The 27,910-nt window shown below is 37.4% G+C and overlaps 1 protein-coding gene across 1 annotated transcript in view; it reads right to left on the minus strand.

The window, feature by feature from the left end:
• Positions 1–582: 582 nt before the first annotated feature.
• Vinc (vinculin) overlaps positions 583–27,910 on the minus strand; it is a 319,106-nt gene continuing 291,778 nt past the window's right edge. Inside the window, exons 22-24 of the mRNA XM_071664595.1 lie at positions 22,581–22,671; positions 14,019–14,048; positions 583–5,738 (exon numbers count right to left, since the gene is read on the minus strand). Coding sequence (XP_071520696.1) covers positions 5,569–5,738; positions 14,019–14,048; positions 22,581–22,671 — 291 coding nt within the window. The 3' untranslated portion in view covers positions 583–5,568. The remainder of the gene's footprint in view (positions 5,739–14,018; positions 14,049–22,580; positions 22,672–27,910) is intronic.

The raw sequence follows: 27,910 nt of genomic DNA on the forward strand, positions 1-27,910 counted from the left end.
AAACTTGTGGATTTTGTCTCATGATTTGAATTACTTTTCTCTCATTTACGCTCTGTTGTCCTCTGTGACAACATTATTTCCCTGTCAGCTTTTCACATTTTTCCTTTGAATTCTATTTTATTTATTTATTGCATACTTCAACTTTTTCTTCCATTCTAATCTATTCACCCACTGCTTTTTGTCTCGGTGTATTTGTGTTTGTTGTAATGTTTCCTTTTACATAATTTTATTTCAGTTACCCTGCTGAACAGCTGCCTCAGTCATATATATATTTCACTTCCCTTGCTGAATAGCAGCCTCAGTCATATAGAATATAGATTACAGTGCTTTTATAAATTTTGGCCTCTTTGTTGTCATTTCAATTCAAAGAATCACAAAACTCTAACTTCAAGTGACTAACAGTGTTAGGTACCATCATCAGGAATAACAGAGTAGTACATTTAATAATTTGTCAAATCAACAGCTGCAGTCATATTGATGATATTGTAAGATGTCAATATTAGGATACCTTGAATTTCAGAAATGGAGGAGCTTACTCCCATTGGAACATACTTTGGGTTTTATGAAAAAATGAAATGCACCTTACACTATTAACATTTATTATTATACTTTTCTTTTATAAAATATTAAGATTTTGCAGGTGAAAGATTTAAAATGAAACCAACACAAGTGGACTTTGAAATCTGAAAAGAACAAAGCATAAATGAACAGACCACTGTCCTATTGCAAGATTCATTATAAATACCATGAAGCTCATCTAATCTATAACTTTCAGCAATCAGTATTTATGCTAGGATCTTTTCATCTGTGCAACCACAAATGTGGACGAGAGAACCACTGCATCACTGGAAGTGTAAATTCCTCATATATTTAACATATTAATGCAGAGGATTATCTCATATATTCCTAATTTTTTGTGTAACATAAAAGAGGTCTTACAATCCCAGTGGTAATGAGTGCTTCGACAATGTAAGGCATCCATGTGATTGTAAGTGCTTCTTAAATCACTAGGGGCATTGCAAGAATATGATATATAAACAACAGATGGGAGTATCAGAATTAAAGTAGGAACATTAATAACTGACCACTTTCATAAACAGGTCTGCAATATGGAAACTTGTAGATTCATATGGCTTATATAAAGTCTTATAAAAGTCTGATCATTTCTATGTCATGGTAAATCATTTTAATTACAGCATAAAGGCACTCAAATGATTACAAACACAACAAAACTGACATATCAACAAGCTCTTAAAACATATACCCTTATTAGTTCCATCTTAATCTAAGTCAATGAGCATAATCATCTCAAACCATACTCTGTTTTCAACCTGTTATACAGCTTTGTCTTATGACACTACAATTTAAGCACCAAAGAAAGAGACATTGGTCACATTATAAGCTATGATAATTAGTTAGTTTTGCACAAAGTAGAGACACAAGACTGATATATCTGTAGTATCAGTTCATTAGACACTGTATGGCAGGGTCATGCCTAGTCTATTATTGCATGTCTACAACTCCAGAAAAGCAGTCTGCACTAATTATTCCAAAGTGAGGTCATTGGCAAAAGTTGTGACAACTTCTATGATGATGAATACTACCAAATTTTATGTATGCTATGCATTAAAATATTTAAATTCAATTAAAATGTTTAATAAATCTATGGTTAACAAATGATATAGGTATGACTGTTTCCCTGAATGTATCAGGTGACACAAAAACTTATTGATCCCATGTCCTGTATCAGGAAATTCGAACCAATAGGCTTGCAACACATGATTTCACATGTAGCAGGCAGGGTATAAGCACAACTGGGTAGGACAGAAATGTCATACCTAATAACATTTTAATGATTTGCATATTTCTTTTATGGACTATCAAAATAAAATCTCTGCAGTACACTGAATAATGGTTACAAACATAAAGGACAACTTTGACGACTGTGAGCTTGCATACAGTTCTCCTGCAGAAAGGAAGACAACTGTTTTGGCACAATATAAAGCAAATACTGGACAGTTACCTGATATAACTACCATGAGTGCACTTTCTCTCTTGACTATATGACTGAGGCTAAGATATATGACTGAATTATAAGCCATGTTCAATTTGATGTCGGCTGGTGAGGTGAACAATGCCTCAAATAAATCTATTGACATGCAGATATGCAATGTGGTTCTTATCACTTGGAGATGGCTAAGGTCTAACACATCTTCAACAGCATTGCCAGGAGTGTCTACAAAACCATTACAAAATTGCACTTCAAATTTTTGCTACATTCTGTAGCAGAAAGTTTCCTACTTTTCCAAACTTTTAGAGATCATGGAAACATTTTCATATTAGTTTATCCGTAAATCATTCATAATATCTACAGAGACATTCATTACATAATATTAAGGCAGTGTGTACTGTATGTATGTTACAAATGAGCATAACTAATTTTCCAATACATAAAATATTACCTTAGGTGATGAAACTATCTCCATTTATGAAAAATCAAAAAGGTTTCTTCCTTAAACCCTAAAATGGCATCCAATTCACTAATCATACACCTGAGAATATTATTTAGTTTCAATGTAAACATTCATGGGTGTCCTCTGACAGTAGAAAGGAACAGAGAGACTTGCATTTCCTGTCTTTTTTTTTCCATTTCCTTACAAATATTCTCAAATACGGTTTGCGGCTGGGGTGTGTGATGTCTCCATGATTGTTTAATTTGTTTATGGATGGGGTTGTTAGGGAGGTGAATGAAAAAGTTCTGGAGAGAGGGGCAAGTATGCAGTCTGTTGTGGATGCGATACAGCGCTGGTGGCTGATTCATGTGAGAAACTGCAGAAGCTGGTGACTGAGTTTGGTAAAGTGTGTGAAAGAAGAAAGCTGAGAGTAAATGTGAATAAGAGCAAGGTTATTAGGTACAGTAGGGTTGAGGGACAGGTCAACTGGGAGGTAAGTTAGAATGGAGAAACACTGGAGGAAGTGAAGTGTTTTAGATATCTGGGAGTGGATCTGGCAGTGGATGGAACCATGGAAGCGGAAGTGAATCATAGGGTGGGGGAGGGGGCGAAAGTTCTGGGAGCGTTGAAGAATGTGTGGAAGTCGAGAGCATTATCTCGGAAAGCAAAAATGGGTATGTTTGAAGGAATAGTGGTTCCAACAATGTTATATGGTTGCAAGGCGTGGGCTATGGATAGAGTTGTGTGGAGGAGGGTGGATGTGCTGGAAATGAGATGTTTGAGGACAATGTGTGGTATGAGGTGCTTTGATTAAGTAATAACAGGGTAAGAGAGATGTGTGGTAATAAAAAGAGTGTGGTTGAGAGAGCAGAAGAGGGTGTTTTGAAATGGTTTGGTCACATGGAGAGAATGAGTGAGGAAAGATTGACGAAGAGAATATATGTGTCAGGGGTGGAGGGAACGAGGAGAAGTGGGAAACCAAATTGGAGGTGGAAAGATGGAGTGAAAAAGATTTTGAGTGATTGGGGCCTGATCATACAGGAGGGTGAAAGGCGTGCAAGGAATAGAGTGAATTGGAACGATGTGGTATACCGGAGTCGACGTGCTGTCCATGGATTGAACCAGGGCATGTGAAGCGTCTGGGGTAAACCATAGAATGTTCTGTGGGGCCTGGATGTGGAAAGGAAGCTGTGGTTTCAGTGCATTATTACATGACAGCTAGAGACTGAGTGTGAGCAAATGTGGCCTTTGTTGTCTTTTCCTAGCGCTACCTCGTGCACATGAGGGGGGACGGGGTTGTTATTTCATGTGTGGCGGAGTGGCGATGGGAATGAATAAAGGCAGACAGTATGAATTATGTACATGTGTATATATGTATATGTCTGTGTGTGTATATATATGTATACGTTGAGACGTATAGGTATGTATATGTGCATGTGTGGACTTGTATGTATATACATGTGTATGCGGATGAGTTGGGCCATTCTTTCGTCTGTTTCCTTGCGCTACCTCGCTAACGCGGGAGACAGCGACAAAGCAAATAAAAATATATACACACACTTCCCTGTCCCTGGGGATGGGGATAAATAATCCTTCCCATGTATTCCCCAAGCGTTGTAGAAGGCGACTAAAGGGGGCAGGACTGGGGGCTGGAAACCCTCCCCTCCTTGTATTTCAGTTTTTAAAAAGGGAAACAGTAGAAGGAGTCAAGCGGGGAGTGCTCATCCTCCTCGAAGGCTCAGACAGGGGTGTCTGAATGTGTGTGGATGTAACCAAGATAAGAAGAAAGGAGAAATAGGTAGTATGTTTGAGGAAAGAAACCAGGATGTTCTGGCTCTGAGTGAAATGATCTCAAGGGTAAAGGGGAAGAGTGGTTCGGGAAAGTCCTGGGAGTAAAGTCAGGAGTTGGTGAGAGGACAAGAGCTAAGGAAGTAGTAGCACTACTCCTGAAGCAGGTGGGAGTGTGTGACAGAGTGTAAGAAAATAAATTCTACCCTGCCCCACAGGAGACAGCATTGTTATCCCCTGCTTCAGCAAGGTAGCGCCAGAAAAACAGACAAAAAAGTCCATATTTTTTCACAGTCTCCAGCTGTCATGTGTAATGCACCAAAACCACAGGACCCTATCCCCATCCAGGCCCCCACAGGTCTTTCCATGGTTTACCCTGGACATTTCACATGCCCTAGTTAAGTCCATTGATGGCATATCAACCCCAGTATACCGCATATTTCCATACATATTCACCATTTCCTGAGTTAGCAAGGTAGCGTCAAAAGATGACTGAGCCATAGAGGGAAAAATCCTCTTTTGGTCCACATCTGTGTGTGTATGTATTACACCCATGTCTGCAAATCACAGCTATGTTTTTGCTCATGTCCATGAATGCTCCACTGTTACACCCATGTCTGCAAATCGCAGCTATGTTTTTGCTCATGTCCATGAATGCTGCACTGTAAACAAGTGAATCCAGTAATACACTGCTTATGATGCATTCCAACTAGCATTCAGAATTCAGTGTTGCTTCATATCTTGGCCAAGATGATAACTGTGATGATCTATCAATATTTGTCTTTTTTTTATTTATTACTGTTGTGTAGTTTCTTGGCATCCATTTCATTACCCATGATTAAACCAAGATACTTGTAACTGCATTCTGGATTTCTAGCTGAATTGCACCTTTCTCCTTGTCTCAAGAAATGATATGACACTATGAAGGCAAACACCTGATACATACATCTTACATTAACATAGTTAAAATCAGTACATCTCCTTAAAAAAAAATATTTATCAGGTGATGATAAAATAGTTTCATTGTAACGGAAAACAAATATTGAAAATCAGTGTATTTACTTGTAAAATTTGGCATCCTTTTCTCAACAGAATATGTAGCATTAAAATAATCAAAAGAAACCTAAAATATTTAGAAATAAATTGTGCCACATATTTCTTACTTAACCTTCTTCAATTACATCAAATCATATTCCAAGTTCTTTCTTAAGATCCACACAATTATGCAAAATATCCATATTAAAAATATCACTTAATTATTAGCACATTAGCAACTATGCTAATTTTCTGTGTGACATCCACAACCTAAAAGCTATCAGGTAGGATATTAATATTGATACCAGGGTTGTTTACGAACCCAGCGGAGTCTAATGCCAGCATCTGTGCGAATCTTGATTGATGCAGCCTCAGCAGCACGCACAGTCTCCTTCACTGACTGCATCAGATTCTGGGCATTACCTACCAACATCTCCGTAGCCTCTTGGTCTTCTTCAGAACCTGTTAGAAAGTAAGTATATGATGTTAGCAATGATTCTTTGCTGTGGGGAAATTTGTACACAGGAATCAGGAACCTGTTTTGAATAGTAGATATAGAGTTGCCTTGTTAAGGTAACTGCTCTGAACAATGCATCATTAGAAATGTGTACTCATGAAAACTCAAAATTGAACAAAAGATTTTCCTTAAAAATGATTCTTAAAGTGGCTTAATGTTTTTTAAAAACTTTTAAAATTATGTTATTCAAACAAACCAAGCAAGAAAACAGTAATAAAATCAATTCATTCCTTGACTATATAACAAATCATACGATTAATCAAATCCATCAAACTTTCATTTCATTATAAACTTAGTTCATATCTTTTCAAATACTACATTTCACATTTTGACGAGCCAATGAAAAGGTTTGTTTTGATAATGATAGAAACTATTCTAAGCTTATGTGAGTCAAGAACACTAGTGCACAAACCCCAGTCCAGGAGATTTTAGTATACACCGCATGGAATATTTCCATAACGAAGGATAGTTGTTCTACAAAAATGAGACCAAGTACAGAAGGGTTGGGATATAGCATAGGATAGGTACTAAGAAAGTTCAAGCTGTATCAAAATTGTGCTCTATCATGACATTCATTTCCATGTACATAAATAATGAGTTAAGAACTGTAGGCCCCACAAATTAAATAATAATACTGAAAACATTAGATAAATAATGAAACTAAGAACAAATAATACTTAAGATGTTACTTACTTACTCCCCTATCCCCAAGTATTCAGTCTGAATTCAAACATTATCTAAACAAACAAATGGCTTTTTCCAACTGAAAATGTTTTGTTGGCCTTTACTTCCTTGAAAAATGCATAATGAACATGGAATTTTATATGAGTGATTTCTTCTTTTTTTTTTTGAAGGCTCTCCCATATCATCTAACTATGGTAATATTTAACACAACCAACTAGCAAGAAAGTTTATGTGCAATTTCAGGTTTCCTTAATAGTCTGAATAAAGCACTCTACAGACTGATAGGCATACATAAACAAAAGTAATGTGTTGCTTGCAGGAAGTAGGATCAAAGGTGGGCCAAGAGAACATGGAAGGGATTATCTCTCTACTGACTGTTAAGTACATATATTGTTGTTATTAATAGCAGATCTGCTTCAATCTATTCCACTGAACATTTTCCAAATCTGTCTAGGCTATACATGTACAGAGGTTCTATGCACTAGTCTCCTTAGCTCACTGTCAAGCTCAAAATGTTATTTCCTTAGACACCTCTTGGGTAAATGGGATGGCACCCAAGTTAGCCAGTGCAGGTCAATATGGGGATGGTTATGAAATGAGTTTCAGATCTGGAAAAACATAGCAAGTGCTGGAAGAATCAATCTTCACGACCTAATAATAAATACATTAAAACCCACAATGGGAACACTGGAATTATATATACACAAAATCAGATAAACTTAATAAACTGTAGGGCAGATGAAAATATATTCTCAGATTTTTCAAACAATTCGCATTTCCATTTGAGCATTTTATAATGTCAGATAAAATCTTGTGCATTTTGAAAGAGCATGTTTAACAATCTGCAATGGAGTCTTCTTAGTACACCTCATGACTTCTAAGAAAAATTAAGTGAAATCTAATATTAAAAGTTTACTGAAGATTGTAGAGAAAACTTTCTGAAATACTTGCCTCATTTTTTAAATGAATCTCATACCTACTATACAAGATTTTCCTTGACTGTCGCTCATGTCAGGTAAGCCACTGATAATACACTCAAAAGTACTACAAGATCATCATCAATGGCTGCTGTGTCTAAATAGATCACTACCATTTTTAATGAATGAGATTTCATATTTATAGTGATCAACAGGCACAAGCAAATAACATGCCCCATTCAAGGCTATTTTAGCTGAAAGAATGGATTTAAAGTGAAAGAGAAATTGATCAGGGCTCCACAAGTGTTTATAGACCCTACTATAAAAGGAAGAAATGTATGAAGAGGGAAAGACAAAAGAAGGAAGAGAATTCCAAAGCTTAGTTTTTTGAGGTTAGAAAAAGGTATCATAACAGTCAGTCTTCAAGTGGCCAATTGCCACATAAGCTGTGGGAAGCAGCAGCCAAATGCATGCCACAGGTCCAAACTTTGGAGGTGCGGACACATACTGACAGTTCATGAGAACAAAGTTCAAAAATAATACCTATAAAATTGTAAAAGCAGCAACAATGCAGCATAGGGAAAGGAAAGGTTGAACTGAAAGGCTGTCAAGAGCATTAATGAGATAGAAAGCTTCTGATTCTACCCTAGTTAACAGAGAAGTAGAGGGTGTAATACATGAGTGAATAAAAGCCCCATAGATGCAAAACAGCTGTTAAGAACAATAATTGTAGCACCTATACAAGATTCCCAGCTTTTGGGAAGCTGACTTTGTGATGATTCCTGGACAGAATAGAGGATATGGTTATAACCAGCATGTTTATATTATTACTGCTGGGTTAAATTGTGGTGTTTTGAAATTAGACAGAGAAACAAATGGTTTATAGAAAGAGATATGAAGGGGAAATTGCATTTTAGCACTATTATATTACAGATTACATTGGTCAACGAAGATTATGTCCCATGGGAAAAAATATGTATTTTTGCACACTGAATCCAAATATGTTTTCAGAATTTCTCTATCACCCATAGGTTTTTTGTTCCAGCATAATCACATATCATTACATACAGGATATATGTACCAGTGCTCTATAGGGCATTTAAAACAAAAAGTTTAGTAAACCAAAAGTTAGGTTTCATAGCCAGGAACATAGATTACAAGAAACCAGAAACAATTCTTACACTTTGTAATTCTCTAGTAAGACCACATCTTGAATATGCAGTCCAGTTTTGGTCTCCAAACAATAAAAAAGACTAGAAAAATTTGAGCACGTACGAAGATGCATGACAAAACTGACTCCATCTCTGGAATCTGGCATATAAAGAGGTTCAAACGACTGGGGTCTCTTTTAAAAAATGCAGACCTCGCGGCAACTTAAGCCAAGTGTTCAAAATTCTGAACAAGTTCGATAAAGTACATCATGAACAACGTTTCTAAATACAAGAAAATATGGTTACCAGCACAAATGGAATAAAACAAGGCTAAAAGATGTACAGACGTGAGAAAAAGCTTCTTTTCCTACAGGTGTGTTGAGCACTGGAATAAGGTACTGTCAAAAGTAGTGAATGCAAAGACTACATATGCCTTCAAAAGTCAATCACACAAGTATTTTATTATTTCATGTATACTCTGAGAAAAATGCCAGAAATAGACTGTATCAACAACAACGGTAACAGGGATACTAGAAGGCTAATGTGCAGCAGCGGGGAGTCTGTGATAGTTTAAAAAGCTGTTGAGTGGAATTACATTTTCTTGTTAAACTTTTTTTTACCAGATAACCCAGTTATAGGCCAATCAGGCCTCCTGTTGCCAGTCTTTCTCAAGTAAACAACTGTTTTTTATTGTTTGTCAAGTGCAATAGCTTCTTTTTGAAAGCACAAGCCTAGATAAATGAGTCATCAGGGGCCTGCAGAGAAACAACTGGATATGTTGGGACATTCAAACAGTGCCCACTCCTGAGTAGCAGTTCTCTCAGTTGCAGACTAGAACTCAATGTGTAAACAGTGTCTTTTTCACTCTGCTGACAGATTGAGCTTTTATGTATTCAGGTTAGGCTGATACTCCATCCATCAATGTAATGCTGAGAAACTGTGCAAATAGTCCGAATTCTTTCTGCTACAACTGTGGTGAACTGACATTCATATCACAAAAACGTTCTTTCACACCCCACACTAAAAAATGCTATAAGCATTACTTTGGTCATAAAGAGGGTGACCAGGATAAACATTTGGCCCTCCATATTTGTTGTGTCACGTGTCAGGTTTCTCACAGCATGGGCAAAAGGTTCATGCTATATGCCTTTTGCCATTCCTATGGCTTGGGGAGAACCCAAAGATCATGCTTTGGATTGCTACTTCTGCCTGACAAGTTTACATGATATAACATCAAAATCCAAGCATACTGTTAAATATCTTAATTTACCATCTACTATGAGGTCTGTAACTCTACACTCAGAAATTAACTGTACCAAAGCCTCCAAGAAACATGACACTTAGTGACGATGAGTCTAGTGATGAGATAGTAGACCAAGTAGAGGACAACATGGATGCAACATTTGAAGCAAGCTGTTCTTCAAGTGAACTACATTAGCCGAGTCAAGGAGATCTTAATGATCTTGTCTGCAATTTAAATTTGTCTAAGAAGCAAGTTGAACTTTTGGGTTTCAGGTTAAAGGGCTGGAAGCTTTTCCAGAATGAAACTAAAAAAATTTTTCATTGTGATCTCCATGTCGTTTTCAAAGAATTCTTCTCCCCTAATGATGGTATGGTGTTTTGCAATGATGTTCATTCTGTCATGGAGGCACTCGGCCACAACTATAACACAGATGAGTGGTGCTTATTTACTGATTCATCAAAAGAAGCTTGAAAGCAGTTCCACTCCACAATAGAAATAAGTTCCCCTCCATTCCTCTGGCTCATGCACCTAACATGAGGGAATTGTATGATAACATGACACTTCTTGTGGAAAAAATTAAGTATGGGGACTTTAAGTGCAATGTATGTGGTGACCTAAACTAATCTCAAAATGCAACTTGGTTACACTAAATTTTGTTGTTTCCTCTGTGAAATGGACAGCCAGGACAAGAAAAATCATTATGTAAAGTGTGCAACCATAATGATCACATACTCCACAGAAGAAGAATGTCATCAATCTTCCTCTTGCTTCTTGTTGATCCTGAGAAAATTGATCTGCCTACTTTACACATTAAGCTTGGGTTGATGAAGAACTCCATCAAATGTAAGGAGAAAACTGGCCATAGATTCACTTATTTGAGGTATAAATTTCCTATGTATCACTGATGCAAAAATCAAGGGCATTTTTTTGTTGGACCACAGATCAGAAAACTGTTTCACGATGAAATGTTCGATGAAGAGCTAAATGAAGTCGAAAAAACTGCGTGGCTGTCATTTAAGAAAGTTTGCAAAGATATTTTTGGGGGACACAGATCAGAAAACTATTGTGATTTAAAACATCTACTACTTCATATAAAGCTCTGGGGTGCAATATGAGTCTAAATATTAACTTTTTGGCCTCGCTCTTAGACTTTTTAGTGGAAAATCTTCGGGCAGTTATTGATGAGCACTGAAAAAGATTTCACAAGGACATTTTGAGCATGGAAGTGATACTAAGGAAAATGGAGCCCATCTATGTTGGCAGATTACTGCTTTACACTAAGGAGGGATATTCCTCATGCCAAATATAACTGAAAACTGTGCACTGCTACATTTTAGAGGTATGTTCTTTAAGTGTAATACCAGCCTTATCGATGAATAATATACACATTGTAAAATGTAACTGTCACTTATAAACCATGCTTGAGAGAAAAACTAAAAAAACCACAGACTCAAATTCAGTGTAAAAAGTACTATAATGTCCACCTATTTTAGTTCATGGGACAAAAAAGTTCAAATTTTGTTGATCAATGTTATTTTCTATTAATAATCGGGAGTTTTTCTCTAATAACATCAAAAGAGGTAAGACCAATTACACTTTCCTAACCACTAATGAACCACTGCCATAAATACAATAAACTCATGGATTTCTACATATTTTGTGAAGAAAAACCTCTTTCAAGAAGTGAAAATTAAGGAGAATTTCAACCATTTGCAAATATACCTAAATGACATGAAATCTCATCAAATTATATGTGTTTTATAAGCCTCTGATCCCTTTGATGTACAAGAACAGCATTCCTATTATGTACTTTACCGAAGCATTCTTTTACATACCTAAGAAATGTGCAAATTTGCTGACACCACTCTCTTACCTACAGCCAAGTGTCACAGACTACTGCATGGTTTGCCTTGACTGCTTCATGTGCCACAGTTCATCCCATTAACATCGTCATCTCTCTACCTCTACATACCACATTGCTATATACTACTACATATCATGTCACTCACTTTCTGTCCACTACACCTCTCCCTCAATGATGTTCAAAATACCAATGATCAAAAGCTTCCATCCTTACATTTCTTCCATCTCTTTCTCCCCACTCCCTTTGATTCTTCCATATATATCCTTTTTGTCAGTCTCTCTTCACTCATTCTTCACGTATGCCTAGGCCATTTTAGTATAGACGGGTTGGGTTTCCTGTGAATGAGGGTCTGCGTCAAGGATGTGTGATGTCACTATGTGTGTGCAAAAGATATCTGATGTAGATAGATAGGAATACAGTAAGCCTAACAGATTCCTAGTTTAAGTATATCAATTCTGAGAAGGCTAAAGAAGTCAGTAACTCTCAAATACATAATTTCTGTAACTTCTGTCGTATGTTACATTACATAGGACACAGCAGCCACTTCCTTGATCCATTCAAGAGTACACAGCTTACCAAATACTTCTGGTTATCTATACAATAAAAACTGTTTTTACATTCTACAATATGAAACTGTTACACAAATACTGAAATATCTAAGTTTTGCAAATATCTTTTGATAGACTCGCTGAATGAAAGATACAAAGCATAAAATTGCAAAATCAACAGTGTTATATTTCTAGATATTATTTTCTCTGTAAATTAGTTCATTCTGGTAAAGAAGCTTAGGAAATCACATATTTCTATAAAATGCAGTTAAAGAGAATCATGCCACAAATGTTAGCCATCAAATTCTACACCAATGCCCACAAAACAGGCCACGCCACTTAAAGCAGTAACAACCATACTTACTGGACCCAATCAGGATCTCTGAAAGGATCATCACGCATGCAGGAGAGAGGATGAAGAAAAATGTGAGCAATTATATACCAGTGATCACCTTCATTAAATTAAAATCCTCTAAGTTCTACTTTGACACAACGTGAATCACACCAAGACAAAAGTAAGATGAAATAAAATTTATTCTACACGCACATCAATGACGAGACTGAAATAGGATACCATGTACTTATAAAACTTCATCAGAACAAAATTCACATTTACACAATACATGGACACACAAGAAAAATGTGGTGAATATGTACCACAGCTGAGATAACAGGAAATATATGTGCTTATCTATCATTTTCCTGGAGACAATATAAAAATAGGCTAGAGTGAAGTGGTTTCCATCACTCTGTAGCAGGTGAGTTTATGCTGGAATGAAGAAACTTGTCGGGAAGTTACAGGAACACCAAGAACTGGTAGCTGCCTTGGTTTCTTGTTACAAATGTGCTTGTTAGTATTATAGAAGATTGCCAAGAAGCTGGAAGCATCAATTTTTCTGTTAACTAAAGGTTCATATAACCTTATGCCTGAAACATACCCTAAATATCAGTATACTATACCTCTCTTATCATATACTGATCTGGTGGATATTGCAAAAAGAATTCTTGGTGATTTACACTTTCAGAGAAATTCCATTGAGGCAGTGAAATCTTCAACATATTTTGCTTGAATATATGAAAACTGTGGTGAAATCATTATCATGTTAGCCTCATCAAATTGGTGTGGGTACACTTATGCAGTGAGAAACGTTGGTCATAACTCTTATTCCTGAAACATGCTGTGTACTTAAGCTGTGATTCTGTGCTTAGCTTCATACTCTTGAACATGTGTCAATCAATTTTCATTCAGTTTCCATGCATGCACTTGTTTTACCCTACTTATTTACACTTACCATTCACTTCCTACATATTTTACTAATACCATGCTTGACAATTGTGATTAACTACATATTAGATTTTTCTATTTAATACAAAATTACAAAATTATATGAGAATATGCATTCTTTGTATAACCACTGTGCTTCATATAATTGGTATCTTTGAGGCACACCTACAATACCACAGATCTTAAGGGGGGCATTGGTCAATTAACTACAAGGCATATTGGAGATAATGTTTTAGAATCTGAAAATAGTCACGGTACTGGCAGGCTTCAAAAGATGCTTTTGATATTCAAATCAAAAATTTCATATTAGAAATTCCATAAATGAAATTTTTTTTGGAAGGACAAAAATCCATATCACTTTTATAACTAAAATATTTGACTTCAGTTATTCAAGTAGAGATATTTAAAACATGAAGCATGCCAGCATCCAAGCATGATGGTATAGGTAGCAGTCTAATACGGGCAGGAATAGAATCATTAAAAGTGAGGGGCATGGGCATCCACAGAACAGGCAACCAATACGCTGTCTTTACCGATCTCCGATTCACGTCGAGGGAAGCACTCTGTGTTATGAGACGGGAAAGAGAAAGCAATAAAGAAAAAAGCATTTATGTATACAAACAACCTTAGTAAGCAATTATACGGTGCAATTAAGGGGCTTAGTATAATGAAATTTGACAAAATCTCTAGATATTCATTAATATATAATACTATTACAGGAAACATCATCTGAGCTCTTTTAACATGATGTATCTACTTCACTAACACAAACTTTAAATTACTGGACATTAGTGACAATTCTAAAATATATAAGGCTAATATGTTCATCTATGTGAGATTCATTTTAGTAAATTTACAATATGATACAAATCTAAATATCAATACAGAGGAAGTCCACTATTGTTGGTCTTAGCATATGTTCTAGGAGTCTTTACAAATTTCTGATTCATCAAAAGTATGAAAGAACATACTCATTGATATGAAACATTATAATGTATTTCAAATTCTTGATTCAAACAAGCCTGTTATAAAAAAAAAAATTCAGAATATAAATTTTTTTTCATTTTAGGATGAAAACCCACCAATCTCCCATAAGCAAATTCCTATAATTATCTGACAGCACCTTCTTGCTGAGCTTAAAACATTTCAAACACTAATATGAAGTGCATCCAGGAGGATTCATGATAAAACACAAGGGCAGCAGGTGCTCTTTCACAGGGACTTAACAACAATACAGTAACATACTCAGGCCTATGATGTTTTGGTGTAGCAAGCCAACACCATTCACTCACTTACCACGAACATTTGAGTCTCAGGTCTGTTGCTGTCAAGAATCAGGAATTTTTTTCCCTCCAAAAAAGAGAGAGGGGATGAAGGAGAGGGGAAACTACATTTAAAAACTTATAATCCCATACCTATAAAGAACATAATTTAGGCAGAGCAATATTGCCTAAACAGCTAAAAGACAGTTAGTGATCCAGAACCTTCAACAACCCATATTTTGTGAAGAGATGAAGCTAGAGATTTCTTTATTAAGAAAAGATCTAATTAATCTATGCCATTCAGCACTACAAACATTAATGTCAAATTCCACAGTCTCTTGTAAACACTTTCAAATGAAAAAAAAAAATTCCAATAAACACTTTCATATGAAAAAATAATGTTAGTTTTAGTACTTGCTTCTTGGCCCAGGAGTCCCCTATATTTTTATGGCTTTATTCATGTTGCACCAAACGAATCAAAGTGAATCATATAATGCCTCTTGTTATTTCACTACAGACAGTTTAAAGAATTTTTCATTAATCATGCTTCAGAATACCATGATGCCACCTATCAATGTGAAGTGCAATCACTAAGCAGAAGAAAAGTACTAAGATTATATGACATTCTTGACAAGGTAAGAATGTTCATGGATGTGCTGGAATTATCCAGCAATAACTGATGATTAGGCCTGGCCTTTTTAGTAAATATTAATGCTCATCTCACTGAACTGAACTTCAAGCATCAAGGAATATATCAACTTGTTAGAATCATGATGACTGCATCAAAGAATTGAAAATAAGCTATGTTTATGGGAAAATCAGATGTAAGAAATTCATCAAACTTTACAGCAATTGCTGCAAATGCCACTAGCAAATATAGTGTGATTAAAGACTAATTATGTAAAATACAGGAAGAATCTGAATCAAGGTTTGCCAATCTACATGCTCTCAAAATGGAACTACAAGTATTTGTTAATCCTGACACAGCTCCTAAAGAGTTACAAATGGAACTGACAGATCTGCACTCCAACAGTGAACTTAAAAATGAGAGACTAAATTTTACAAGTTGTATGTGTCACCACAAATGTATCTTAGGTAATTTCAAATGCATTAAGAATAATACCTGTCTTCCCTTACATTTTTTAAGTCATTTTCAAAAATTAACATTGCTAAACCTAATGGGTGAAGTGTTCTTCCTGATGTTCACCTATGAAAAACACTGCATGTTGCCTGTTCAACAATGAAAACAGATTTTGGTAAAGTTTTTAAGACACATCACTGCCATACATCACATTCATATCCCTAAAGTTACAAAGTTTCTGTTAGCAGTTTGTAGCAAGTACAACTATGCATTTTTTAACCAATTTGTAGTTATACATTACAAGATACACTGCATGAGAGTTGTCTTCTGCCAATGGCCTGTTAAGGGTGAGGCACTAAAGGCTAAGAGGCAGCACTGAAGCTCACTAGTTATGGGAACTTTATTGCCATGGCGGGAGTTCCAGGTGGGAACAGGCATCAGAGGTATAGATAGATAGCTATACAGACAGACATTACATGATTGCAATAAAAGGTTTGTCTATAAATATACTTAATTACTTTTAACATACTGAATCTATATTGATTTACAAATCATATATGATTCACTTAGCCAAAGAGGTATAATAGGAAATCACAGACACACACACACACAGCAAATGTAAAGTAATGAGGATGGAAAAAAAAGAAAAGATGGCTTTAGTATGATATTACCTAGCAGGAAATAAGCTTCATGATCCTGTGTAAGAAGGACTTGGTAGTAGACATCATCCCTATACTGTCACCAAAGTCCCATATTAGGAAAATAGCTATGTAGACAAACAGTCTGCTGGCATAATCAGAATAGCATTCAAGTATGTGGATCAAGAAATATTTTGCAAGCTATTCATATCTGACATAAGGCCAAAGTTGCTTCTTAGGTTTGGTCATTGCACCTAAAGAAGCACAGATAACTTATAGAAAAGGTCCAGAGGAAAGAAACAAAGATGGTACAAAAATTGAGACTATACTACAGGGTAAAGCTGAAAGCTTAAAATTTACCCACCTTGGAAGAAAGAAGACCAAGAAGTGAACTGATCACTCACTTTAAGTTTGTAAAAGAGATTGACAAAGTGGACAAGGAACAGTACTTTGACAGATGTGGGGATAGTTCTACCAGATAACATAACATGAAATTAAGAAACAAACATGAAAATATGGATGTAAACAAATACTTTTAGAGTATAAGAGTGGTGGAAGAATGGAGCAGATTGCATGAGGACATAGTTAATGCAGACAGCATACATAAATTCAAGAGGTTGTATGATAGTAAAGAATGTTCAAGACATGGGACCCCATGAGTATGAAACTCCCTCCCTATATGGTGCAAACAGGTAATTACATACTATGGCCCACCACATGGTCAAAATATATAAAAATGGCCACTTGCATGAACGTTTGGCCTCCAAAGGTCTAAATGACATGAGAATCATGCTAAGTAACAAGATTATCTCCAGCAGCCCCTTGCTCCAAGGTGGCTTTACCCATTGGGATTGAAATTAACTATGCATTTTCCATAGGAGACAACCCAAAAAGCAAATTCCTAAACCCAAGCTTCTTGTTGGTCCTATCATTTTTTATCTGATATAGCCAAGCTTCTCAAGATCAGCTCTATTTCTCAAAAGTCCATACAGTGGAAAGAGATGCTACCTAAACAGAATACTTGCAGACTTAAGGGATGTCAACAGTTCTGTTTAAGAGAATATCTTAGAATAGTAGAGACAGTTTGCAGAAGTGCAACTGCCATGGGAGGTATATTCAAAATGCTGCCAACCACATAAACTTTAACTTGCATTGTGGAAGAAGCTTGACCCAAAGGGATCCCACCACCCTCCACTGGTGCCAAGAACAACCTGAATCTCATACTGTGGAACTGGCTTGAATAAAGAAGGCCAAAAATCTCCAAAGAGAATCCCAAATACCAAAATAGAAGTACAATTGGCAATATATGAACTACAACTGTGCATATGGAAAACAGGCAAGTCCCTTACGATAATGTTTTGATGCCAGATCTACAGGTCTGAAACATATAGTCATCAACAGGGACTGTACTTATAATAAATGAAGTTTTGTTACAATGCAGGCAGTGTTTAATATTCCAGAAATGGAACAGTCACATAAGAAATTCCAAACATACCTCACAGGTGAACATCCTCAAGGTGGTTTAATCTAGTTAGTGATAAACAAGATGGGGATTGAGTAATTAAGGCAATAGGGTCTGATTTTATCTCCTAAAGACACAAGGCTATGATAAATCTGATAATGTGGTTGTACGGTACAAAAAGAGCTAATTGGGTTTTGTGTGCTAAAGACTCGCTAAAGGAACAATCCATGAGCTTTTGCACCAATTCCCACTGTGTAAGTATCATATGACTTGATACACACATCACAGCACTGGATATTAGGTCTCCAGGTTTGTTTTTTCCTACCCTTCCAATGATAAAGGAATAACAAATCATCATGAGTAAAGCAAATGGCAATCAGTAAATCAAAGAAAACTAAGGTTCCATGTACTAAAGGCAAACAAAGCCTTGCTAAGATTCTGCAGAGAAATAATCCCAGGAACCATTGCTACATCTTCCCCTGGTTAGCCACCCTCTGTACTCATTCAACTAATACAACAGTATATAAGCTGGAACATAAATCCTTAAACACCATGGTCTGTCTTTGCTTCGCCAATAGTGATACAATGGTATGAGATGATTTCCAAAGCTGAGCAGTACACCAGCAACCATCAGTGTTCTTGATACTGAAGATAAAGCCCTGTTTAAGGTTCTGCATAGTACATGAACAAAACCATGAGGTAATACATGGACTTTCTCTGAATAGATGCCCTATGACTTGGCTGAAGCATAGGAACTCAAACCTCGAAGGTCTCTCTTTGCCTTTCCACCCATTACACAAAGTTATGAACTGATCTTGATATAATATGTCAACAGGTCACACCAGAAAATGTAAATTAAACAAAAGAATATGAGGAGAGAATGAGACAGTAGACTGTGCTGATGTAAACCTTTCAACCAGGTGAATTAAAGTCCTTACAAAACACTTCAGTGTCATTCCTTGCCTTGTAATATATACCATATGAAATGCATATAAATATACATATAAAAAATTCAGAAACATATACAAATGATTAAGGGTACTGGTAGGGTTGAACACATCAAATAAAAGTTCAAGGTTGCTGGCATGTTTTAATATGATGCCAAGTGTCTTCAGGAATATTATTCCTTAAAAAAAATGAATTACTTACAAAGTGTGTCTTGTAAGCCACATAGAGACGAAAAGGGAGAGCAATCACAACATTCAAAGGGCAGGAACCAAGGTGGATTCACTGCAAACCATGTTATGTCAAGGGCAATCTGAACTTATGGTACCAGAGTGAGCAAATGTAATTAATGGCTATGCCTAGCTGTGAGCCACCAGCACACTTTTGTGCCATGACATCATAGGGCTTTGCAGGTTGATGAAGTTTTTTAAGTCCCTATAACTAAGCATCTACCAGCCTCCCATGTTTTATCATGGTTGAAGGAGGTGGGTCCTCATGGTTACACCTCATAATGGGGACTGAAACAATGTTTTAACCCCTTACCAAGGGCATGCTCTCATGCTTACATAGTTCTGTAAGTGAGAAAATATTCAATAAAAGCAGATATTACCTAGTTTATCAAACTGTTGTATACACACAAACAGGTGTAGTACTAACATTATTTTTTATACTATTTATAACCCCATAGTTTAACAAAGTCATTCGCATCTTTAAAACAATGCTTGACTACTTAGGCAACTCAATCCCATTTACTGTTAGTATAAACAACATTTGCATGGTTTGTAATTCATGAATCAATTTATCTTCCACAAAGCAGGGGGATTACATAAGATTTTTATCACACAGGTTAAGAAACAGACCCTTCATAAGAACAGCTACATCAGAACAGCAGCAATAGACGTAAAGATTATCAACAACTACTTATTATCTGTTTATTATACTTTGTGGCTGCCTCCCGCATCAGCGAGGTAGCGCAAGGAAACAGACGAAACAACGGCCCAACCCACCCACATACACGTTTATACATACACGTCCACACACGCAAATATACATACCTATACATTTCAACGTATACATATATATACATACACAGACATACACAAATATACACATGTACATAATTCATACTTGCTGCCTTTATTCATTCCCGTCACCACCTCGCCACATATGAAATGACAACCCCCTCCCCCCGCATGCACACAAGGCAGCGCTAGGAAAAGACAACAAAGGCCATATTCGTTCACACTCAGTCTCTAGCTGTCATGTATAAAGCACAGAAACCACAGCTCTCTTTCCACATCCAGGCCCCACAAAACTTTCCATGGTTTACCCTAGACGCTTCACATGCCCTGGTTAAATCCATTGACAGCACGTTGACCCCGGTATACCGCATTGTTCCAATTCCCTCTATTCCTTGCACATCTTTCACCCTCCTGCATGTTCAGGCCCCAATCACTCAAAATCTTTTTCACTCCTTCCTTCCACCTCCAATTTGGTCTCCCACTTCTCGTTCCCTTCACCTCTGACACATATATCCTCTTTGTCGATCTTTCCTCACTCATTCTGACCAAAATATTTCAATACACCCTCTTCTGCTCTTTCAACCACACTCTTTTTATTACCACACATCTCTCTTACCCTTTCATTACTTACTCGATCAAACCACCTCACACCACATATTGTCCTCAAACATCTCATTTCCAACACATCCACCCTCCTCCGCACAACCCTATCTATAGCCCATGCCTCGAAACCATAAAACATTGTTGGAACCACTATTCCTTCAAACATACCCATTTTTGCTTTCCAAGATAATGTTCTTGCCTTCCACACATTATTCAATGCTCCCAGAACTTTCGCTCCCTCCCCCATCCTGTGACTCGCTTCCACTTCGATGGTTCCATCCGCTGCCAAATCCACTCCACGATATCTAAAACACTTCAACTCCTCTAGTTTTTCTCCATTCAAACTTACCTCCCAATTGACTTGTCCCTCAACCCTACTGTACCTAATAACCTTGCTCTTATTACCATTTACTCTCAGCTTTCTTCTTTCACACACTTTCCCACACTCGGTCACCAGCTTCTGCAGTTTCTCACCCGAATCAGCCACCAGTGCTGTTTCATCAGCGAACAACAACTGACTTACTTCCCAAGCCCTCTCATCCAGCTGTTGTTCGCTGAATGAGAGGGCTTGGGAAGTGAGTCAGCTGTTGTTTGCTGATGATACAGTGCTGGTGGCTGATTCGGGTGAGAAACTGCAGAAGCTGGTGACTGACTTTGGTAAAGTGTGTGAAAGAAGAAATCTAAGAGTAAATGTGAATAAGAGCAAAGTTTTATCATTTGATAATACATTGCAACCGTACATTTTTTATATACATTCTAGGTAATATCATATAAATCACATTGCAGCCTTTTTGCATCAACAAACTTGAAATGCAAGATAAAACTTGAATGAATGCAGGAAGAGAAAATTGCACAAGAAAATGACATGAACATGAACATTTGCATCTCTTAACAATGGTGGAAGGGCTCCCTCTCTCCCCATATTTGCTAAGATCATTGGACTTCTCCTGTATTAGGTAAACATGTTAAAGATGACCAGGTCATTAACACACATTGCAATGGAAAACTTAAAGCAATTATTATAAGCACTACTTTTATACTGTCTCATGTAAAACTGTCCAAATGTTATAAAAACATTTGACTTGGAGTTTCACAAGCCATGAGCATATTTGAATCAGCACCTAAACACATTTAAAGATGTACAATTTAATTTCTTCTGAAGGATCATATAAATAAAACTTTCTCCAGAAAATAAGCTGAATTGGAACTTTTCCTGAAAGAATATGAGAGAATTCTGAAAAATTGATGATGAAAACACATCAACAAAACATTAAACTATCTTTAAGGAACAAAATAACATCTGCAACATACACGCTGACCTCTTCCTACCACAGCTCTTACTCCCACTTATTTATGATATAAAGTTAAATAGGTTGAATATTATGATAACAATCTTTACAACTGCTAGAGTCACCTGTGGAAACTTGTTTAAATTTTACTTATGGTAGAGTCAAATCATGAAAACTAAATTTGAAACATCACGCTGCTTTAAATGTGCAGCAGACTAAAAAAACAAGAACGACAAAAACAGTGATTGCAAAAATTGGGCAACTAAACTCTAGTGCAAATCATACAAAACATTTCTAATGCTGAATTACTGTGGTATAAAGAGGTTCTGAACTATTTGCTATAAAAAACACATAACATTTAACATAATGAAATACTGATTAAAATTTACAGGAAGAAGCACCCCACGTTTAACTTGTACCTGAGCTAACAAATATAAAGGCCAAGGAGATGTAAGGGGATCAAGAATTGTAACTAAGATAATATAATCTTGAAGAAACAAAAAGGATAAATTCCATAAATTTTCCTTCCTTCAAATTACCTGATTGCTTCTTCATGGTAATCCTTTAAAAGGCATAAATATATACAATTATACTCTTAATTTCCTTTCTTTCCAATCACCCAACTGTTTTCCAGAGTAAACCTTTTAAAGGTGTAAATATGAATCACTTCTGTATTCAACACAAAATATAAATCATAGTGAATCACCAAAAAACTTTCTAAATCACTCCTCTAATTCAATCACAAAGTTAGCACACATGAGAGTTAATACTATGAAAAGAGAACAGTACTTACCCTGAGCACCAAGCATTGTTGCCTTCACAGTTGACAGAATCTTCAGCTGTGTTCCAATGGTTGGGATGCGTTCACATACTTGCAAAAGGTTCTGGATAAATAAAGCAGCATTAGAAACATTTCTATCGCTACACAATCAAGATTACTAATTACTGAAGGAGCAACTCTCTCTGTTATCAACTTTGCTGAAGTTCTATTCAATTCCTAAGCATTACACTAAAATGTTTCATTATGAAGACTATAAGCCTTGTTTTCTGTTAATTACAATACTGCAAAGTGTGGCCATCCTTAATTACTGTTAAGCAAGTACCTTCAGTGATTGGTTTCAAATTTAACAACAGAATCTACATCCCCCAATCATACAGAATATTCCTTTGCAGACTAATAAAGATCAACTGTATAAACTGTCATATCATCTAAATCTAGGTCATAAACATTAATTAAACCACATATAAGGTGCATATGCACCTGGGCATGAGAAGAAAGGTCATGAGAGGTAAGTGTTTTGGGAGCAAGTGAGTGAGTGTGTTAGTAGTTTTGATGCATGAGACCGGGTTATAGTGATGGGTGATTTGAATGCAAAGGTGAGTAATGTGGCAGTTGAGGAAAATGGTGAAGAGCTTGTAGATTTATGTGCTGAAAAAGGACTGGTGACTGGGAATACCTGGTTTAAAAAGAGAGATATACACAAGTATACGTATGTAAGTAGGAGAGATGACCAGAGAGCGTTATTGGATTACATGTTAATTGATAGGCGTGTGAAAGAGAGACTTTTGGATGTTAATGTGCTGAGAGGTGCAACTGGAGGGATGTCTGATAATTATCTTGTGGAGGCGAAGGTGAAGAGAGTGGTGAGAGTAAGTGAGCTTGGGAAGGAGACTTGTGTGAGGAAGTACCAGGAGAGACTGAGTACAAAAAGGAAAAAGGTGAGAACAAAGGATGTAAGGGGAGTGGGGGAGGAATGGGATGTATTTAGGGAAGCAGTGATGGCTTGTGCAAGAGACGCTTGTGGCATGAGAAGTGTGGGAGGTGGTCAGATTACAAAGGGTAGTGAGTGGTGGGATGAAGAAGTAAGATTATTAGTGAAAGAGAAGAGAGAGGCATTTGGATGATTTTTGCAGGGAAATAATGCAAATGAGCGGGAGATGTATAAAAGAAGGAGGCAGGAGGTCAAGAGAAAGGTGCAAGAGGTGAAAAAGAGGGCAAATGAGAGTTGGGGTGAGAGAGTATCACTAAATTTTAGGGAGAATAACAATTTTCCAAAAGAAGGAACAGAGAAGGGGGCCATATGAGGATATTCCCTCAAAGGCCCAGTCCTCTGTTCTTAACGCTACCTCGCTAATGCGGGAAATGGCGAATAGTATGAAAAAAAAAAAAAAAAAAAAAAAAACAAGATGTTTTGGAAGGAGGTAAATAAAGTGCATAAGACAAGGGAACAAATGGGAACATCAGTGAAGGGGGCTAATGGGGAGGTGATAACAAGTAGTGGGGATGTGAGAAGGAGATGGAGTGAGTATTTTGAAGGTTTGTTGAATGTGTTTGATGACAGAGTGGCAGATATTGGGTATTTTGGTCGAGGTGGTGTGCAAAGTGACAGGGTTAGGGAGAATGATTTGGTAAACAGAGAAGAGGTAGTAAAAGCTTGGCGGATGATGAAAGCCAGCAAGGCAGCGGGTTTGGATGGTATTGCAGTGGAATTTATTAAAGAAGGGGGTGACTGTATTGTTGACTAGTTGGTAAGGTTATTTAATGTATGTATGACTCATGGTGAGGTGCCTGAGGACTGGCAGAATGCTTGCATAGTGCCATTGGACAAAGGCAAAGGGGATAAAAGTTAGTGCTCAAATTACAAAAAGGTATACGTTTGTTGAGTATTCCTGGGAAATTATATGGGAAGGTATTGATTGACAGGGTGAAGGCATGTACAGAGCATCAGATTGGGGAAGAGCAGTGTGGTTTCAGAAATTGTAGAGGATGTGTGGATCAGGTGTTTGCTTTGACGAATGTATGTGAGAAATACTTAGAAAAGCAAATGGATTTATATGTAGCATTTATGGATCTGGAGAAGGCATATGATAGAGTTGATAGAGATGCTCTGTGGAAGGTATTAAGAATATATGGTGTGAGAGGTAAGTTGTTAGAAGCAGTGAAAAGTTTTTATCGAGGATGTAAGGCATGTGTACGTGTAGGAAGAGAGGAAAGTAATTGGTTCTCAGTGAATGTTGGTTTGCAGCAGGGGTGCGTGATGTCTCCATGGCTGTTTAATTTGTTTATAGATGGGGTTGTTAGGGAGGTGAATGCAAGAGTTTTGGAAAGAGGGGCAAGTATGAAGTCTGTTGTGGAAGAGAGAGCTTGGGAAGTGAGTCAGTTGTTGTTCGCTGATGATACAGTGCTGGTGGCTGATTCGGGTGAGAAACTGCAGAAGCTGGTGACTGAGTTTGGTAAAGTGTGTAAAAGAAGAATGCTGAGAGTAAATGAGAATAAGAGCAAGGTTATTAGGTACAGTTGGGTTGAGGGACAAGTCAATTGGGAGGTAAGTTTGAATGGAGAAAAACTGGAGGAAGTAAAATGTTTTAGATATCTGGGGGTGGATTTGGCAGCGGATGGAACCATGGAAGTGGAAGTGAATCATAGGGTGGGGGAGGGGGCGAAAATTTTGGGAGCGTTAAAAAATGTGTGGAAGTTGAGAACGTTATCTTGGAAAGCAAAAATGGGTATGTTTGAAGGAATAGTGGTTCCAACAAAGTTATATGGTTGCGAGACGTGGGCTATAGATAGAGTTGTGCGGAGGAGGGTGGATGTGCTGGAAATGAGATGTTTGAGGACGATATGTGGTGTGAGGTGGTTTGATCGAGTAAGTAATGAAAGGTTAAGAGAGATGTGTGTAATAAAAAGAGTGTGGTTGAGAGAGCAGAAGAGGGTGTTTTGAAATGGTTTGGTCACATGGAGAGAATGAGTGAGGAAAGATTGACCAAGAGGATATATGTGTCAGAGGTGGAGGGAACGAGGAGAAGTGGGAGACCAAATTGGAGGTGGAAAGATGGAGTGAAAAAGATTTTGAGTGATCGGGTTCTGAATATACAAGGAGGGTGAAAGGCGTGCAAGGAATAGAGTGAATTGGAACGATGTGGTATATCGGTGTCGACATGCTGTCAATATACTGAACCAGGGCAAGTGAAGCATCTGGGGTAAACCATGGAAAGTTCTGTGGGGCCTGGATGTGGAAAGGGAACTGTGGTTTTGGTGCATTATACATGACAGCTGGAGACCGAGTCTGGATGAATGTGGCCTTTGTTGTCTTTTCCTAACGCTACCTTGCACACATGCGGGGGAGGGGGTTGTCATTTCATGTGTGGCGGGGTGGCGACGGGAATGAATAAGTTCAGACAGTATGAATTATGTACCTGTGTATATATGTCTGTGTGTATATATATGTATACGTTGAGATGTATAGGTATGTATATGTGTGTGTTTGGACATGTATGTAATACATGTGTATGTGGGTGGGTTGGGCCATTCTTTCGTCTGTTTCCTTGCGCTACCTTGTTAACGTGGGAGACAGCGACAAAGTATTATTATAATAATAATAATAATAATAATAATAATAATAATAATAATAATATATTATTATTTTTTATTATACTTTGTCGCTGTCTCCCGCGTTTGCGAGGTAGCGCAAGGAAACAGACGAAAGAAATGGCCCAAACCCCCCCCATACACATGTATATACATACGTCCACACACGCAAATATGCATACCTACACAGCTTTCCATGGTTTACCCCAGACGCTTCACATGCCCCGATCCAATCCACTGACAGCACGTCAACCCCGGTATACCACATCGCTCCAATTCACTCTATTCCTTGCCCTCCTTTCACCCTCCTGCATGTTCAGGCCCCAATCACACAAAATCTTTTTCACTCCATCTTTCCACCTCCAATTTGGTCTCCCTCTTCTCCTCGTTCCCTCCACCTCCAACACATATATCCTCTTGGTCAATCTTTCCTCACTCATTCTCTCCATGTGCCCAAACCATTTCAAAACACCCTCTTCTGCTCTCTCAACCACGCTCTTTTTATTTCCACACATCTCTCTTACCCTTACGTTACTTACTCGATCAAACCACCTCACACCACACATTGTCCTCAAACATCTCATTTCCAGCACATCCATCCTCCTGCGCACAACTCTATCCATAGCCCACGCCTCGCAACCATACAACATTGTTGGAACCACTATTCCTTCAAACATACCCATTTTTGCTTTCCGAGATAATGTTCTCGACTTCCGCTCATTCTTCAAGGCTCCCAGAATTTTCGCCCCCTCCCCCACCCTATGATCCACTTCCACTTCCATGGTTCCATCCGCTGCCAGATCCACTCCCAGATATCTAAATAATAATAATAATAATAATACGAAATATTTTTCTCTAGTCAACTAAAGGACTACCACATGAAATATGAATGACAGCTAACTGTCACTATTTTTCTAAACAGTTTCATTTCAAAGCCAATCAAGTTAACTACAATGGAATGATTCACAGAGGTCAAGAATCCAGGCTTTGAAAATGAGCTATTTGAGAGGAGCATGTGGTATAACTAGATGGAATGCAGAAAGAAATGAGGGGGTGTATGAGAAATACAGCAGGGAATGAATTGTGGAATGGTAAAGTGGGTGAAACTTTGAAGTGGTTTGGGTATGTGGAAAGAATTCATGACAGAGTTCACAAGGAGAGTGCATAATAGTACAATTAAAGAGGCTTATGTGGGAGGATGACCATCTGTGACATGGGGAAATAGAGTGGAAGAATACTGGAGGGAAAGAAATGATGGAAGAATGCGTGGAACAGTGTATGTGAGGGAGACATTCAAGGACAGGGGTAAGTGGAGACTCTTTTGCCACAGCCACCCCATTGATGGATGTTCCCAGAGGGAATGGGCATCAGTGACAGAAAAATAAGTAGATAGAATTTGGCTATGTTGCTTTTAACAGGTGAAACAATACCTTTCAACTGTGAGGGCTCCCTCTCACATGGGTTAATTATCAAGTAGTGGTATTTCCAGTTTAACCCAGCAAATAAAGAAACCATCATCAACAGATAACATAAAAAGGAAAAACAGGTCTCTGCACAATCAAAAACAAGATGCTTTCTATGTGCCATTTAGCTTCAGTAGTGCAACAACATACATTCTAAGATGCTTTCTATGTGCCATTTAGCTTCAGTAGTGCAACAACATACATTCTTACTAAGAGGAAAGATATCCTCTGAATGAATCGTGTCATATGGCAACAAAACGAACATCTTATTACTCAATGTCATTCCTCTCC

The sequence above is a fragment of the Panulirus ornatus genome, chromosome 9 (assembly GCF_036320965.1).
Source record: "Panulirus ornatus isolate Po-2019 chromosome 9, ASM3632096v1, whole genome shotgun sequence".
In the NCBI taxonomy this organism is placed as follows: domain Eukaryota; kingdom Metazoa; phylum Arthropoda; class Malacostraca; order Decapoda; family Palinuridae; genus Panulirus; species Panulirus ornatus.